Source organism: Monopterus albus, unplaced genomic scaffold (assembly GCF_001952655.1).
Source record: "Monopterus albus unplaced genomic scaffold, M_albus_1.0 scaffold55.1, whole genome shotgun sequence".
In the NCBI taxonomy this organism is placed as follows: domain Eukaryota; kingdom Metazoa; phylum Chordata; class Actinopteri; order Synbranchiformes; family Synbranchidae; genus Monopterus; species Monopterus albus.
Window position 1 is genome coordinate 1,687,187 of NW_018127935.1, and position 18,578 is coordinate 1,705,764.

General features: G+C 41.1%; 1 protein-coding gene across 1 annotated transcript in view; it reads right to left on the bottom strand.

The window, feature by feature from the left end:
* Positions 1 to 18,578, bottom strand: part of LOC109961468 (receptor-type tyrosine-protein phosphatase N2-like) — a 66,637-nt gene that overhangs the window by 26,181 nt on the left and 21,878 nt on the right. Inside the window, exons 4-10 of the mRNA XM_020602298.1 lie at positions 14,622 to 14,878; positions 11,351 to 11,792; positions 10,885 to 11,181; positions 10,618 to 10,658; positions 9,698 to 10,122; positions 6,819 to 6,905; positions 1,843 to 1,922 (exon numbers count right to left, since the gene is read on the bottom strand). Coding sequence (XP_020457954.1) covers positions 1,843 to 1,922; positions 6,819 to 6,905; positions 9,698 to 10,122; positions 10,618 to 10,658; positions 10,885 to 11,181; positions 11,351 to 11,792; positions 14,622 to 14,878 — 1,629 coding nt within the window. The remainder of the gene's footprint in view (positions 1 to 1,842; positions 1,923 to 6,818; positions 6,906 to 9,697; positions 10,123 to 10,617; positions 10,659 to 10,884; positions 11,182 to 11,350; positions 11,793 to 14,621; positions 14,879 to 18,578) is intronic.

The following is an 18,578-nucleotide window of genomic DNA, read 5'->3' on the forward strand; positions in this document are numbered from 1 at the left end:
TTCCCTACCATAGAATGTGTACTATTTTTGCAGCACATCCTCCTTTAAATGCTTTTCAGAAGTGCAAACCCTTGGTCAGTTAGGATAAATAAACAATGGCCTGTCAGTAGTTTGATAAGCTTCTTCTGCCCACTTTTACAAACCACTGTTCAGGTGGGCTGTATTTGTAATCCATCAATAATGGTGATAACGACTGCTGATTGAGTTGACTTAGCCCTGCTCACGCCTGTCATTAGCTCTCACCATACACCACCACATCAAAGTTAGTCACACAAAAAGTAGAAAAGCATGAACGACAATGGTGAGAGATAAATACATATACACATTTTAACCTAATAAATACACATATGCAAAAAAGAAAAAGAAAACCCCCCACAAACACACCCTCAGAACCATCAAAGTAAAGTTCAAACCACCAGCCTAGTCTTTCTTGCAGTAAAGCTGTATCATGAGCTGTCATCCAGCACATCCCTAATAGGAAACAAGCTGGTGCCAAAAAATGTTGTCACTCCAGAAAACAGGAGCAGCAGCACATTTCAGCCAATAACAACACCACCATGTCGATTCCGGCGGGGTGATATTGGATGATATTGACTGTTGGGAGTATTGCTGCGCTTCTCAAAGTCATTTCAGACCAAAGCAAGGACACGGACACACACCCGACACACAGTACGCACACACAAACACTGGTCTGATCGGAGAGCAGACAATGAACAGCAGAATGAAGGTAGTGCATACTGACAACATCTTTTCTGTGGGTGACAGGTCTCCATCAGTCCACATCAATCAAAACAAATATATCATACGTGCAGACACACACGCCAACCCAGTCTTACAGCAAAATGTATAATAGCTACATTGGTCGGCAACACAAAACCTACAAATTTCACAATAACATCTCCAAAATTGTGACATTGCATTGTCTTTCTGGCATTGAAAACTAAAGAAAATGGTTAATGGTAGGCACAGAAAGTACATGGCTGAGGTTAAGGAAAGACATGAGGTTTGGTTAAAACACTGTCAAATGAAAAAAACCCCACTTAAATCAAAAATACAATACTGCACAATGTTGGATACGGGACACAATCTTTGGTTGTCTGTGTCAAAATCAAGTGCTTATTGGCGCCTTCTAGTGTTTTAACCTTCTATAGTTCAAAACCATTTGACTTCAACAGACACTAAATGTTAGCTGCCCAATCCTCACTCCAGTCCAGCTGGTGGTGATATTATGCTGTTTTGTTGTTTGCCAACTTGCATAAAGCAACAAGAAAAAGGAGGCTGGGCTGCAATACAAGAAAAGTTGATATGTCACAATTTTACCACCCTGACTGTGGCGTTACTACATTTTACTCTGTGAATCAACGTCGCTAGTGTACAATTTCATGCGAGACTGGGCTGCGCACACACTCAGTCACATACTTGTGCACACACACACACACACACACACACACACACACGCACACACACACACAGAGGATTCACTGGTGAAAACATGTTCAACCTGTCATCCTGTTGGACACAATAAAAGACAAAATAAACTCCCCTGACTGCTGTACAGGAGGGTGTGAGTGTGTGTGTGGACAGGAGAAGTCTTTGTGCACACTAGACTCATCATCTCAGTAATTGATGGTCATCTGTCACAGCACTGCATTGATAATCTTCTGTGGGACAGGCATTTATTTAACAAGATGAACGGCAGCCTATCTGCTGTATCTGGAGAGACTACTCTATGCTCTCATTTACTGAAGCACAGATGGCGACAGAGTAAAAATGAGATGAATTGCAGTGAAGGCTGTCTACTGGATCATCATGTGTGATGAGAAAAATAGAGACCGCTCTTACCTGCGACTTGAACCAGATCTGCGTTGGTCACGTTCTTGGGGTTGGGACCAACTCTGAAAGTCAAGGCAGGACCCAGGACACTGGGGGGGAAACAGCAGAGAAGAATGTGTATTTGAAGGATTCGTTTTCAGAATTTTAAAGCTCCTCTTAGGTTTTATGTGCTAAACTATATCAGCAGAAGCAAGAATGTGATACATGGAAAAAACCTTTGTTTTTGTACAGTGCTTTCACTGGACTTTTCAAAGTGACTGCAACATCAAACCAAAACCAGGCTGTACACAGTAATTTGTGAGCATAAGACTAAACATTATAATGTCTGTGTTATGTTGGCTGTAACCTGTTAAAATCCCAAATTAAACTAAAATTTGTAAGAGGCTTAATTAGAGAGTGGCTAAACGAACAAATAAAGAGCGACTTCACAATGGAGAGTTGTTTTTCCAAACAAAATTCAGTAAGGCAACAGTAAACATGTCATCCCCCACAAATGATGAAGACCCCATCTGGGCCAATCAGTAACAAATGTGGCACTGGGTCTGGAGCTGTAATTGTAGTTCCCCAATGGGCCAATCAGGATGATTCTGACTGCTGGAACGCAGCAGTGAGATCATTTTCCTCAAGTTTTGTCAAAATTAAAATGAAATTAGTTACTGTATATCTGAAATAGTGATGATGAAAACATGGCATAAGCAAACAATCAGTGCAGGAGTGAGATGTATCACTTCCCCGAGTTCTAAGAAAATCCAAACAGCTCATTTAACGGTGCAAGAACTGAGAAATGAGATCCTCACTGTGAAAAACAGCATCTAATCAAGTACTTTTAGCCTTTTATTCAGTCACAAATGTCTCATTTTAGAAAACAAAAAATGAAAAAACTCCCATTACATTGAGAAAATTTCAACCTATACCATGCATTTGACACACCAGCACCACCTAGCCATGCTTGTCCTGCCTCAGCCTTCCATAAGGGCAGTACCTGGCCGATTCCCACAGTTCATTGCCAACCGCTCCCACAAGGTCACCAACATTCCAAGCTGTATACCGATACCAATCCCTTCTTTTCACAAACCAGAAAGAAGAGGCCAACGTTGTGTCAACCCAGGTTTCCTCTGACGTTGCCCATGAACACAATTAATTGTCAGGGGTGCCCTGTTCATGTATGAACAGACGTCAGACCCCAGCACTAGTTTACACCACCTGCCAGTTACCAAGGTAGTCAACCTGGTTGTAGTCAGACAGAAACGTCGGGATTGAGCTAGTAAGGGAGAGTCCAAACTGTCCTAAAACCTAAATGCTCCAAAAGAAAATGAATCAATCAGTCTTTGCTAATTCTGGGCCACTGGAAACAAAAATGATATCTAAAATTGTAGATTGGCTCTGGTTTGTAAGATATGGCAGTGGCTATGTAGGAATGTTGCTTGAAAATGACAGAAGGAAAGAAGGAAAGATCTCTGTGCAAAACCAGAAAGTGTAACTAAAACTCTTGGTGGATCTAATGACAAAACTGTTTGCTTCTGATATAACAAGTTTCTTAGGTGAAACATTATTCTGGGATTGTGACTCAGACAGTACAAACCACACATTTTTCATTTAACTAAGATGCTCATTATGTTCATACCTGAGCTCTAAACTCAAGCTCTTTGTTGTAAACATCAGCCCAGATTCGCTGTTGAAGTCAAACGCCATCACTGTCTATACTTGTTAGTGGTTTTTGCATGTTGGCATAAAACACAAATTCCTAAATATCTCAAAAACTAAATGCTCATATTTTAATTCAGCACAAAATCTATAAAAAATTATCACATTTCAATGTAAGCAGAAAACTTTTTTTTTTTTATTGTAGACCAAAGCCACTGTCCTGTATTTCTTTCAGTTATAATCCCCAAACTGTTACATCATGTCTGAACTGTTGTGTCCTGGAAAGTGTACATACAGTACAGTTTTAGTGTCCTCCCTGGCAGACTCTATGACACAGAGGGAGATTCATCAGGCTGCCAGAGCGCTGTGACCCCAACTCCCTCACCATCAGTCAGCCTACTACAGAGGCGGCGACACTCGCTTGGCCAGGAGCAGTACAGTATATGAGCCAACACTGCCAGACAGACGGACCCATCCATGAACTGATGCATTTGTGAATATGATTGCAAATGTGCACACGGCTTTGAGAGAAATATGTCCTTCTCTAATTCCTTCACCTGGGCCCTACTTGCTCTCTTTGATGTCAATATTTCCACAGCCTCTCTCCTCTCTGGATAAAGGCCTTCTGCTAGAGATCTCAAAGCATCTTAAATTGAACTGATGTGATTTATTTCCCAGGCCACACAAATGCTAATTAAATACACGGGGGGGAGAAACACTGCCACAGTTGGGAGATGAAGTTAAGATAGACAAGTTATCTGGAAGAGGTCAGACTGTGTCCTGTGCTATCAGATGTGCAAGCTTGGACTTTATATTAGCTCTGCTGGTGGGGCATGAGGAGTATGTATGTGCAGGCTGGTTGATGTGAGCGTGTGTGCACCTGCACAGACAGTGTGTGACAATCAACTTGTGAGTGTGTGTCTCACTCCCCCTAGTGTTTCTGATGCATAAAACACTTACGTCATCTGAAAAAGGCACAGCCCTTCAGCATCCTAAACTGCCATTTCATATCTCTTTAGAAATGAGAATATCTTATATTGCAGAGGGAAAATGTCTGTAGCAGCAAACTCAAACACACACACGGTCAGCAAACAAAAATTTTAACATCTAAACCTTTAGTTGCCTCTACTCTTCTCTGCATGCCTGTTGCCATATTTGAGTAGGTCTTCCCACATCTTCCTATCAGAGCAAGCGAGAGGCCCCCTGAAGCATGGTGGTGTGCTCTGACCCAGCTCTTCTTCTCCACCTGACTGATATTCAGAAAGAGGCTTTCAAACACTCACCCGCCATGGCCGCACAACAAGAAGCACAATGGGCTTGCATCACATCCTCCATCTTGCCTATTTCTACATGAATGCACTTTCATTACTTTGTAAAAGGAAAGAGAAAACAAGCCAAACAAAGAAGACATTTTCTGTGTTTGTCCTCTGTACAAAAGCTGCCAATATGAGGTGTAATACGATGTAGAAGCTTTATTTGATGCGTCTGTCTGTGGCTTTTACACTAGTTTAACAGCTTCAATGTACTGTTATCAAGGATATTTGCAGTGGTAGAATAAAAAAAAGTGCTCAGATAGGACATTTATTTGAACCCTACACATTGCTGCTACCTTGAAAATTCAAATTTTACACACAGAACATGTTTGCTTTGAATTTGCTTCAAGTCAGCCAGGTGCACATGCTGTTTACATGTTACTGCAGTCATTTCAGGGTCTGACACTGTGGGTCAACTGAGCCATGCTTTGACCCCTTTAACAATTTGCCAGATTAACTATTAGCAGTGCATGTTTGTATCATTACAGCCAGACTCCACTGAAAGCTGTTTAAGAATAATACTGTATTATAACTAAGCCCTCTTCATCACAAATAATAATACTTTCTCAATAATACAATAAATATATATTACTCTTACCAGTGCTGTAGCACTCGAGACTGATAAATCTCTCAACTCAGTCTCAAGTCTGACTTGAGCTCTGACTGCGTTCAGACTCTGAAGTTGGAGACAAGGACTGGAACAATTTTGTGTGTCTAACAGGCCATAATAATTTGACATAAAATATTGACATTAAAACCGGTTTGCCTGCACCGTGCTGTATCTGGCACTCCTTTTAAAATGGTGAGAACTGTGTTTGTGTTTAATGTAGAACTTGATGACTCATACTCGGGTAACGGGGACTTGACTCAGGCTATTCTTTGGTTGCTCGAGGCTCAACTCAAACTCGAGGTTTAGTGACTTGACTGCAACACTGGCTGTTGCTGCACTTGTGCTGTATCTGAGTACAGGATCAGAACATTTCCACCACTGGGTATATGAATGACCGTACAGGGTTACTCTATAATGTCACTGGCTATTCATAACCATCTATACAACACCATTAATCATTATGTGCATCAGGAGTTGATTCTGATTGATGTGAAATGACAGGTGTAATAACAAGATTAACTCAATCAGTGAGGGTGTGATGACATATCCCGGTGTTCTTGCTCACTGACATTAAATGATGGGGTTGAGTTTAAAGATGGAGATCAGAATGTCTTCTTGGTTGCATTTTGAGGTCACTGTGTATTTGGCGAAAAACACATACAGAATACTGTCAGACAGTTTCCCCTCTCAGTTGCTATTATTCAAGCTATAGTTACAGAGCAGCCACAGACTGCAGTGCACAGGCTTTGGTGTTCATATGCTGTGGGTGTTACTGAACCACCCAGACTTCACTTCTCCTGCAGGAAAATCTTGAGAGGCTTGTCAGATCTTAGTTGAACACATCTTTGCCTCCTACATGGTCTGACACAAAATGTACAACAGAACCGTGGTCTAAGCACAAACCACCCTGGGTTCAAGGAGAGTTTGCCTGCTTCTTAATATATTAACTTCTTCCTTCTGGACAACTTTCTCTATTTCCAGCTCTCCACCCGCTGCTGCTTCCCTTCCTCTCATTGCCTCTAACTGAGAAGTGTTTGATGGCTTGAATGCTTTCTCTTTGACAACGATGCAGTGACAATAGAGGCAATGCAGTGTTTTGAATACAATGGAGACATCAGTGAATGTCTGGGGTTAATTAGGCCAGATGTCTCTGCTTGTCAGAAGTCAAACCCTCCAAAAGGTCAGAAAAACAACAAATGCCTACAGTCTCTGGAAGTGTGGCACAGTATTTTCCCGTAAACAGACCAACAGCATGTGGACAACCTTCACTTTGTTTTCCCAATCTCAAAGGCACTAAATAAAACAATGAACTGCTTCAAATGTGGCCAAGTATTATTTTTTGCCATGTATAGCTTGTAACCTGTGAGGTTATTCATTATTTGTGACAGTGTGGGTGAGTGTGGGATGTTTGTACATACGAGAGCTGGGTGAGGTATGTGGCGTGAAGATTCAGCCTCTGCGTCAGATGCTCCATGAGGGCTAAGCCCTGGTCACTGGTAAGAGAGCTGGGGGAGAAACACACAGATAGCTGGGGGTCATGTTTGGTGGGCTACACCCATACAAGGTACATGCAGCCATTCAGCCTTTAAAATGCAATTTTTTCTATGGAGATACTGCCATACTGATCAAATTCATACCCATAAATGGGTCATTGTACACTAGCAGAAGCTATGGTTGTCTGAATGGATGCACTGCAAACATGCACACACCAGCAGACAGACACACAGGCACACTAAACAAACACACAAAGCACCACGCCATGGGAAAAGGGATCAGCTGCCTCTTCAGGCTTGGTAAATCACCTGCCTTTTTCCAGCAATGAGACAAACAATAAGGTGCAAATGGAACCTGCATGAGGTGTAATGGCTGTATCATATGAATGTGCCTTTCTCTCTTTCTCTCATCTTTCTTTTTCTTTTCCTACATTTGCCTTTTTTCACTCTCATGCGCATATGCTCAGAGTAAAACATGATAACACAAGAGTACACAAACACAACGACATGCACGCGCCCTCATGGTGAGATGAGAATAATAGGGTGCAAATGGAATGGAGGTGAAGTGTAATGGTGGTCTGATAAAGCTATGCCTCATCTCAGCTCAGTCCATAGCCGCTCTCTCACTCCAAGAATAAATCGCCAAGGAAATAGACCAAACAAAGGCAATCTGCAGGACAACGTGCTAGAGGGAGGAAATGAGACGAGCATACACACACAGAAAGCTACTTTATTGCTGACATCTTAACCTGGAACCAGTGAGATTACCGAGGTGACATGCTTCAAAGTCATGGATCATGATGAGACACAATTTGATTTTTGCTACCGCTCTAAAGCAGAAAAATTTGAAATGAATTGGGAATCAATGCCATGCATGTATTATCAGTCATATATTTACTTTTTTCAAATACTTGGCATCCACTTGAATTAAAAAAAGAGATTTTACAATTATTATACATATTTCAAAATTATGTTTAGATCGTTTATATTTGACATCAATTTTTCTCTAGCAGAACACAAAGAGTACTGTGCATGAATGGCTGATTCACTCCAACTTTAAAAGAGTGGGTGGTTCTCTTATTCTCCACTTTTTGAGGGGTTTTGAAAGTTAAACATTTGCAGAAGCAATTCCAGACACGTTTGCATCCCTCTGTGGTAATTCTAGCAACTGGAGAGCTCCAGGAGTGACTTGGTTGTTGATGCTAGCACTTTTCGCCTTGGGTTTGTCTCTCTCTCTTTTCTGTCCATACTTTTCCACATCCCCCCCTCTTCACACACACACACACACACACACACACACATACACCACCCCACCTTCCACCATATTCCCTAAACCCCCACCCCACTACCAAGCATCACAATGTCAGGAGCTGTCAGATAAGCAGGTTTGCGTAGCCTAACTGCAGGGTGTGAAGGTGCTGGGGATAGTAACTGTGCAATCATCAGGTCTGAACCAAACGCAGGCACCTCTATAAGCCAGTTATTGGTGTCCACTAGGTGAGCAGATAATAGATGAGGAGAAGGTGACCTCTCTCTTTCCTCCGGCACATACCTGCCTAGATTGTGTGTTTACGTCTTAATCTACCTTCCTATATGTGTGGCAATAAAGTGATGAAATTGTACCCCTTGGACCTTGATGAGCCTATGTCTCTTGAACAGGTGAAGGACAACCCACTGACACTGGACTTGATAACACCATAAAGGGATTTGGGAGAGGGCCAATGGCGAAGACACAGTTGATAGGAACTTATCTTTGCTGAGTGCGAGCTGAGTGAGAAGTGAGTGAGAAGGAGAGAGAGAGAACCTAGCTGCCCTTCCTGACAAAGTATCATCATTAAAGCTGTAATACTGCACACTAATACCCACATGCTAAAGGATTTATCATCCCTGCTACAATAATCAGGTGAGCACACATTAAGGATTTCAAAGTACAGTATCCTTTCCCATAAAGGCATAAATATGTGGGTGGGTTTGGGAGGAACTGCATCTCTTGAAGGCAGTGAATAAAGCAGACATTATGCTTGCTATTAAGGTAGTTGGTCTTGGAACAGGTCAAACCACTTGTGAGTGGAGCAATAAACATTAATACAGTATGTATGAGCCACACTACCAAGGTAGTTGATAGAAACCATTTAAGAATGAGAGAGTAGCTTTACTGAGCTGTTGCTTTTCACACCTACTGTAGGTTTTTGAGGACAAAGACAAAGGTAACAGAGGTTATTACCAAGCAGTGACAAATGTGTGACTCAAGTGGTTAAAACAGAACTACAGTTAATACAAAGTTCACAGAAACACAACCTGCTGCAGGATCTCCATGTTACACTTTAAAATTCCATTGCAGTGCTGTTTTGTTTGATATTTTATTCTTTTCATAAAAATCTTTATAGCTTTAAGCACAGAGAACTGAATGACCAATATTCAATAGACCAGCATTTATAGACTAGCTTCATCTGCAACATCCCTCCATTGTACAGCTATACAAATATGCCCTATGCAACAGGAAAACACTAATCAAAAGGGCCCAAAACACAAAGAGCAAAAACAAAAAGCCTAAAAATCCCATTCAAAGGCACCTGATCATTCTGAACAACAGTCTGATCCCTCTCTCATTCTACTGTTCAGTTTGCAATTCTGTACACAGAAGAAAAGCAACACATCCAATTTCTCATACTGGTGCAAAAAAATTAATATTGATTTTGTAGATTATAATTTAGAAATGTGATTGCAATCTGCTCATTGTAATGTTGATATATAATGTTAATACAACTACTAATACCAACAATAACAATGTGAGTCATACTCACTCTGAGCTGGTGATAATGTAGCCAAAGTGTCTGTCCTTCCCTCTGCTGGAGAACTCCTTCATCCCCACATGGACCAGCTGAGTTTTAATTTTCATGTCCTTCTTCTCTGGCTCCTCCACCTGCTGCTTTGCTGCCGGGGTCTGAATCCCCTGCATCCACCTGTCGATCTCTGAGTCCACCTGTGCATTGGGCCCTTCTGCATTCCCAGTTAACCGTAGGATGGAGCCTTCCTTCGCAGGCACGGCCATGGTCTTCTCCTCCCAGCGATGGGGCAGGGGAACTTGGCCCTGCGTTGTACGGCTGTGAACACTCTCAAGTCCGATTGTTTTCTGTAGTGGAGCTGGGGGTCCAGTGTTGACCCCTGGAGTGTCATCGAAGGGCTCCATATTGAGGTAGTCCAACAGCTTGGAGAAGAAAGCTGCATGCTGTGTTGAATCAAAGATTTCTCTTCAGAATATTAAAGAATCTTCTACCTCATTGCATCTATATATTACTTTAGTTTCCCATAAGAATATTGTTCATCAAAATCTGAAGAAAAATTAATTAATACCTTGAATAAAAATGTCAGTCACTGAAACATATTAAACTGTGTTGCATTCACTGACACGTCTATGTCTGTGTAGGCCCAAGGTCTAATCCTTTTTCCTAGCAAAGTGTTAAAGGCTGCATTCACGAGGTTTATTACGCAAGAAGATTTTGACTCATGTCACTTTCAAAGCCATTTAATGAAAATAATGTTAAACAGCACTTAAGGAATTTTTGAAGATCTTAAAGTTCTAATCATTTGAAAGTAAATGCTAGTCTGCACAACTTTCAAACCATTTCTATTTGAAGTAGCATTCAAATGTGAATAAACTTTGAACGTGTCTTGCTCCTTCAGAAACCAATTTGTTGTGTGAACAGAGAAAATTGAAAATTACCTTGTCAACAGGCTCTTTGTCTGCACCTTCTACTTGCTGGCCTGGAAACAAACACATCACTGTGAGCGGATTGTGTGAAAACTAAAGTTCTCTTTTGTATTTAGCAGTGAAAAAAAGTTATTCAAAGACTCAAACACATTTGCCAGAACTTCCTATGAAAATTATAATAATCAAAGCTGTAAGTTTCCAGTGATTTATAGTCTTATATCTATAGCAGAAAATAAACAACTACTTTGACTGCTTCCAGCTTTTATTCTCAACACCCACCTTGTTGTTTCATTCTCACTGTGTCTTTCTGGTTCTGATCCTGTTCTTTGTCCAACTTCAGTTCAAGCTGATGATTCAGCTGCATGCCTGCCAGTGGCTCCTTGTTACCCTCCATGCCCCCCCTGGAATCAGCAGATCCTGGTCCTGGCTGGGCCCCAACCGCAGGCCGCTCCTCATCCACTTTCTGCAGAGAACCTGTGATGACCTTAGCCACATGGTCCTGATCTTTCCCCATCAAAGCCCCCATGCTGATGCTGTGCCTCCCCAGCTGGTTCACCACATTCTGGATAAACCGCTCTGGTCAGGAACGTAAAGAATAGGAACCCACAATTATACCAAGTGCATTTAAATGTAATTAAATCACACAGAACAACACACGTTTCTCTAAAACCGGACAGCAAAAAGAAACTTTGTGCTACAAATATAAAAGCCAGACTATGAAATAAGAGGTAAAAGCTCATCTTACCGTCCATGATGTTAAGAGGTTCTTCAGCAGTTAAACGGTTTGAGTTGGCCTTGAATGGAAGTCTGTTTAGATTAGGTTTCTGGGTTCTGGAGCCAAAAGCCACCTGAGGCTGCAATTCTGAATGGTCACTCTGAGCTGGCTGAATGGAACTGAGGTAGTGGAGCTTCCCTTCGGGCCACACAGCCTGTCCACCTGGGGTGTTCTGTGGGGTGCCTGATGCTCCGGCAAGAAGCTGCTCCAGGTGGCTAGAAAGCAGCTTGCCTCTTGCCAGGTCCCAGTTGGAGAAAGTTGTACTGAGCTTGGGGTGCCTGCCCTCACCACTCTGGGTCAAGACTTTGGTGACAGGAGGTTGGTCAGCTCCTTTCTGAAGACTGTAGATAGTGGTCTCCTTCCAGCCCTGCTGGGGTTTTGGCTGCTTGGACTCCAAAGGACCATCTCCATTCTACAACACAACAGGTCCATTTAGCACATTTGGGGGCATTTTAATGTCAGACATCATTATTTTTTCAATGTACTGACAGAAAAATTTAGCAAATAAATTCATAGTGCTTAGAGCTGTAACAGTCGCTCAATTGATTGACAAAATAATGATAGTCCCTTTTAAAGATTTTGTGAGTTTCTACCTTCAGAGAAGCCCATGGCTGTGACTCAGTACGCCTTCTGTGCTTCATGCTAGCTTCCCAGAATTTGTGTATTATAGCTTCAAGTTATTTTTCCAAGCAAAAATGCCAAATTTAGCCTGTTTCTACTCTTCATTTGCAAGGATTTGCTGCTTTAATTAGTTTGTATGTAGTAGTGAATGAAATATGTCTGGATTTTAGTCCAACAAAAAAAAAAAAAAAAAAAAAAAAAAAAAACATTTTAGGCTTTTTTGGGCATTTTTCTTAATTTTTCTTAATTTTCTAACATTTTATAGACCAAACGTTTCATCTGTTAATGTAGAAAATATCTGCAGATTAACTGATAATGAAAATGATCATTAGTTACAACCCTAGTGCCAGACGGTGCATCCATAACTGCATCCACATCTCCCTCCCTTACCCGTTTTCCTCGAGTCTGAATCTCACACACATTAGATGTGAGGAAAAAAGAATCGAAGAATCAAATTTTACAGACAAGAGACATCGTTCTGCTTTGGTCCTTCACCTTGAGTGTCCAATCACCAACTGAATTCCAATAAAGGGGTGTGTGTTGGTCCATAAAATATTTCTGCAAGTGATGGTCTCTAGTATCTTCTCCCATGGCTCCTCCAGCAGCCTCCTCACTTCTCACAGCAGTAATAAGACCTTTGGGACATCTTTCAAGATGGCGGACTGGAACGACTTTTGGGTTGAGAGAGGATTGAGAAACAAGGGATGTACCCATAGTACCCTAAAGACTTTGGTGACCCCTTAACATTTCCTCTAGCGCCTCCATGAGGTTAACATTTGTAGTTTTGAGTGAAATGTCTGACACCTGACATGTCTGATCCCCAGGGGATGGACAGTATTAACGGTTTGTAATGACAGCTGTACTTATGTTTAATGCTAATTATCAAATGTGAGAATAATAACACTTTAAACTAAGATGGCAAATATGGTTATACCTGCTAAACACCTACATTTTAGCAAAACAAAACGAAAACTCCGCTGTGCCAAAATACAGCCTCACAAAGCTGCAAGCACAGCTGTGGATTGTTAGTCTTGTTTTGTTCATTTCTGTAAAGCTAAAGTGACAACAATCACTCATGTTTCACATGATAAATCTTGAACCTAGCTTCAGCTCTGCAATAGTGTTTTCCAAATAAGAACATTAAATGGGTTGTACTGGGTCAGCATTGTTGTGACAGCCTTTGGTATAAAAAGAGAAGCAACCTGGGCTTGACTAGACAGGACAGGATATGAATAGGGACTCTAGATCAAAGACAAATGCCCTTGGAAATTGCATTATGGAAATCATAGATGAGATAGTGTCACTCAAAGAGTAATTTCATGCACTCCCATAACACACAACAAACTTTAAAAGCATATCGCCTCTGTCAAAGAAGCAGCAGCAATCCCTTATCTATAAAAAAAAAAAAATATGAGTTATCAGATTTCAAAGTTAGCCTTGTGAGTGTCTATTTGACACATGATGAATTATATATACACATTACAATACATTGGTGCACAGGTATTTAGAAGATTTGTTGCTGGATTTAATACTGACACCAAATTGTGTGATTTTGCCCTTTTTTTTTTTTGTCTGTGAGGAAGAGAAATCTTTGAATCATAAAGGCTCACGCTTCAATTCAGCATATAGTATATCTGATCCCCTGAGCATTATTATCCATGCTGCTGCTCCCTTGGTGCCATTTTCTGTCCTTCAAATGTATATAGAGAAAATGTCAGTCTTTCTGAGCCCACCATACTGAGGGGCCATAATGGCATTAGCACAATGAGACAGGGGTGCTCTGCCATTCATGCTAAACACGTTTGCTTTTTACCATCACACTTGACAACAAAGGACTTCATCTCATCAATAAGAAAGGTCCTGAACTCTTCAACTTTGCATTATGGCTGCAGTGACACAGCAGCAGGAAGCAGCTTGGCTATGAAGCATGTAACACAAAGCTGGGGTTCCACTCAAAATATGAGGGATGAATAATATAAAGAGGTGACAGAAGATCTTTATGTTAAAGGTTCTCTGCTCAATGGGGGAGAGAAGACAGAAGGCAAGAAATGCTGAACAGGGATGAGATGGCAACCCCAGCAAAAGACAGATACTGACTTTATTTCTGTGAAAAGAGGAGGCCCTATAGAAAATATGTTTTTGTTTACATATGCAGCATGAACTGATATTGCTCATTTCTATATCGACTGTGACATCAAAACAGTGTCTGAAAAAAGTTGCCATTGTTACTCCGTTGAAACTGACAAATCTCTCAGACAGAATTTTTTTTTAAGTTCAAAATTTAAGCAGGAGGGGCAGAGATACCCTGACTTAGCTTATGTCTCCATTTATTATTGGTAAAGCTCCAGAAACACATTTAATGCATCTGGATCTAATTTTACATAGACTATCTCTGCTCCCTAAATGTCAACTTCTTTCAAATCTAACGCTGTAAAAAAATTGATGTAGGCTTTCTGTTAAAATTTTGCAAGCCCAAGACATTACCATATTTAAACTCAGAAAGCTTCCCCCTGAGCCACACAACTGTTATTAACCTACATGTTTTTTGTTTTTGTCACAGCTGAGTAATCCTCTCCAATATCAGCAACTGTTACAGGTCTACAGTGTGCTGGTCTCTTACCTGAGTGCTGGCTCTTTCTGGTTGGACTCCTGGTTGTCCATTTACTGCAGCATGTGGCAGGAAGCCCAGGTTTGTCAGGTACTGCTGAAGGCTTCTACTCAGCCCTGCCTGCACAGGCCTCAGCTTCCTGTCTCTGGAGCTGCTGTAGGAGGTCAGAGGGCTTGAAGCTGCGGGCTTGTGGCGCAGGGGGACATTCCTCAGCTTGGACAGCTCTCTAGAAATGACCTGCTGAGTGATGTCATCCTGCCATGTGAATCCTAGAAACAAAGAGCTCAGGTTAGGATTCTGCACTTTAACTTATGATAATGGTTTTGGGTCTTTTAAACATAACATTCAACCTGTAAAAAAGGAGATTTTGTAAAATAGGTCAGAAATAGGTTTCCAGGTCAGAAACTACTTTGGTGAAGATATTAAACAAGCAAAAGATAGTGAACCTAACTTGGTCAGTATATCCACTTATCCATACAAAACCAAGGGCATAGAACAGATAACAAAACTTCATATACAATGGGAATGGGAGAGAGAACTGAGCCTGAAGACAAATGAGAATAATTAGCATAATATATAAGAATGCCAGAAAAACACTACCAATTTAAGGTCCATGAAACATGAAATCTTAGATAAACTTACAGCACAAAATGATCATCGCTAACAAATATTGTAATTTGCTAGACCATTTTCATTTTTTCTGAGCTTGACCCTTAATTTTTTCACATTTATATGTTTTGTTCAGATATCATAGAACAAAAGTTATATATCTAAACATGAAATCTTAGATAAACTTACAGCACAAAATGATCATCGCTAACAAATATTGTAAGCAGCCAACACGACAGCCATCACACAGAAATGGCTGCAAGCAAAGGAGGACTCTAATGCAATTCAATAAAATGGTCACATTTAAGGAGAAATTGAACTTTATCTCAAGTTTGTGATCAAAATAATATGTACTATGTTGGGAAAACATGTACAGTATGCAGTATACGTGCATACTGTATAAGATGGAATGTATGCCATTGAAAGGTAGTGTCATTAACCCCCCTCATTTAACTTGAAACTTATCTATTATGTTTGTGTGTGACTGTATTTGTTTTCTCCACTTTGGAGTAATTGTTTATAGTGTAGTCACCTCAGCATTACAAGGCAAACAAAACAAAAGATGAATCAAAATGGTAGAGGTGGTCATGACACACGAAAGGAAGCCATAACTACACACACACTTGAGCACACATATAAAAACAGACGTGTCCATAAACACGCACGCCACAGCCAGTCAACAAGCCCAGGGAGAATGTCACACTGTACAGCGCTTTGCCAGCATCTCTGCTAATTGCCAACACATAGCTGGGATGAAGAACTCCTGGGCAGGGGTAAAGCGCAGCGGTGCCAGGACCAGATGGAGCTACCCAAGCAAAAAAAAGATACCCAAAACATGGCCCCGCTCCCAATGAGCCAAGAGGCACTGCATTCCATTGGCAAAGAGCATAGAAATACCAAAGATGATATCCTTTTTCAAGGAGCCAAGATGTTCACTGATGACACTTCCATTCTACAGATGCATTTTTTTTAATGAGAAAGAAGCAATTACATTAGATTCCTAACTGCCACATACCCCACCTTTCACCGGACACATCTTAATTAAGAAACAGCCCTAATGATGTGGACATGCTTAATAGCAATAAACTGGGTAGAACTACATGATAAAATGAATGTGTCTACACTGCAAAATGTCTTCATTACTCTGGCTGCTCACCCATAGACACTGGGCCTTCTCATAGATATTCATAAGTGCCAGATGAGGATCTGAGCAATGCAGAGCAGCTACAGATGCCTCCAGTCATTCTTGGCAGCACTGAATTTAGCACAAAGCAGCTTATGTTGCCACTGTTCTGGAACGCAGCTCAGCAATCCATCAATACAACAATGACAGTTAACTACCCGTGGCTTACACCTGTGGTGTAGTATACTTGCTATATATTAGCATGGTGATAATCATCAGTCATGATGTGAAATTACATCTGGCTTCAGCCCAGAAGGAGCCATGCAGTATAGGCAGTTAGCTGCAGTTGGTTAAATGGGTTCAGAGTAAATGTGTGATGTTGCCACAACAGGATGAGGCTGGCTTCATTGACTGCAACATCTCTATCCCCCTCTGTTACCTCCAGGACGTGCTCATTCCTCTACATGGTTTGTGTGTCTGTAATGGGCACACTTGAGGGAAAAGGTATGCTGGCACAAATTACAGAATCAAAATGAGCCATTTTGTTAAAAAAAAGTCGGGAAGGAAAGTGGTGAGGCCTTTATGGTTGGATTCCTCTCAGTCAACCTCTCAGCTGATTATCCTGGCACTGGGGAGCTAAATGTCATGCAAATTCATCTGCAAGTCCAGGGGAAAAGGCAGGTTCCATCACCAAGCTGTCTTTTATGCCTGTTAAGAGTAGCATACCCTCTCAGCCAAATGCCTCAGTTAATTAACACCTTGCCATTAGTGCAACTGCTTTCAAACAAGCAAGATATTTCTGTTGGCCTGCTGTCTGTTTCCTGTATAACAGAGAGAGAGGGGGGCCTAATAGATGGGGCTGTGTCTTCGTCTTGTTGTTTCATCTGGTGTTTTTGAAATTCTGATTTTCTCCTTTACTTTTGTCCAAAAACTGATGTAATGGAAAAGAGCATGAATAATTTAGCTGCAAGTTTCACCTCATTAGTCAACTGAAATGTGTCAGTCCAAATATGACACATAAATTCAATTCTGCTATACTTAAAAAACACGGAGTATTTTTTACTTTTAAAAGGAAATGTTAGCAATTCATTTCAGAAGCATTTTTTGTTACATTTCTTGAAATTCTCTTTTCATCCCAATGGCAATGAAAACATTAAAGGCAATGAGAAAATAAAGAAAGACATCTGTCATCTGTGGCAGCAGCAGGGCTGAAAAAAAAAAAAGCCTGACCAGTAATTTTACTCAGTCCGAGCAAAACTACCAGATAGCCTGCCTGTCCGTCAATCTAACTTCCTACTTACATGCACTCTTCCCTTGTGTGGGCCAAGAGTCTCCCACAAGGTGTTGTAGGTAGACCTTTTACCGGTCTGTGTTTATAGCTAAAGCTAGCGAGCTGGCGGCAGTGAAGGTACCCATGGCAGCTTTCGGTCCCTAATGGAGACTGCACTCGAGAAACTAAAAACAGTCAGATGCTGCAAGAAGGAAAGCCAGAATTAACATCGGTGTGGCTTCTGAATGACAGGAACAACCAGGAAAACAAAAGGGGCTGAAAAGTGACGCCATGTTGGTCATATTTGGAGGGGTGGTTTTGGAGAGAAGTCAGAACGAAAGGGTGAGATTTCATCGGTTTTCTACTTTCCTAAATCAAGCTTTCCCTTGCACATTTTTATGGATGCAGCATTTCTTAAAATTGAAACATTCTGGTGCATAATTATATACACCAATTACATTTCCCTAAATTCAGCCATACAGTACATATTTGATGCTTTTGGGAATTTTAGGATCTCCACTAGAACACTGAAATAAAGTTTGCTGAATTTGAACAATGTGCTGCTGAGTAGCATGAGTGGTAAAGGCTGTCTCAGCTGACATCTAGTAGGACAGTGTCATCGTTACAAAACAACTGGAGAACATCTGCAAAAACACAAACCACTATCTGTCTGTGTTTGTTTAACAGAGTAAAAATCTGGTATCTTTGCAATTGCCCCTACACCAAACCCAGACTGACTGATTCAGCAAAAGCCAATTCAAGTTTTCATGTGAGTGTTTCTGTTCTCTCTTCTACCATCTAAAAAGGTTGTCAAGGAACTGACAGAGCATTGTGAGGAGAATCAACAGCAGTTTTATTGCTTGTCTATCAAAGAAAGCATGTTTGCCAGAAAGTAAAGTAGGAGCATGAGTAGCATGAGGTTCACCGGAGTGACACTATATCAGTTTATGGTCACTGATTCTCCCTG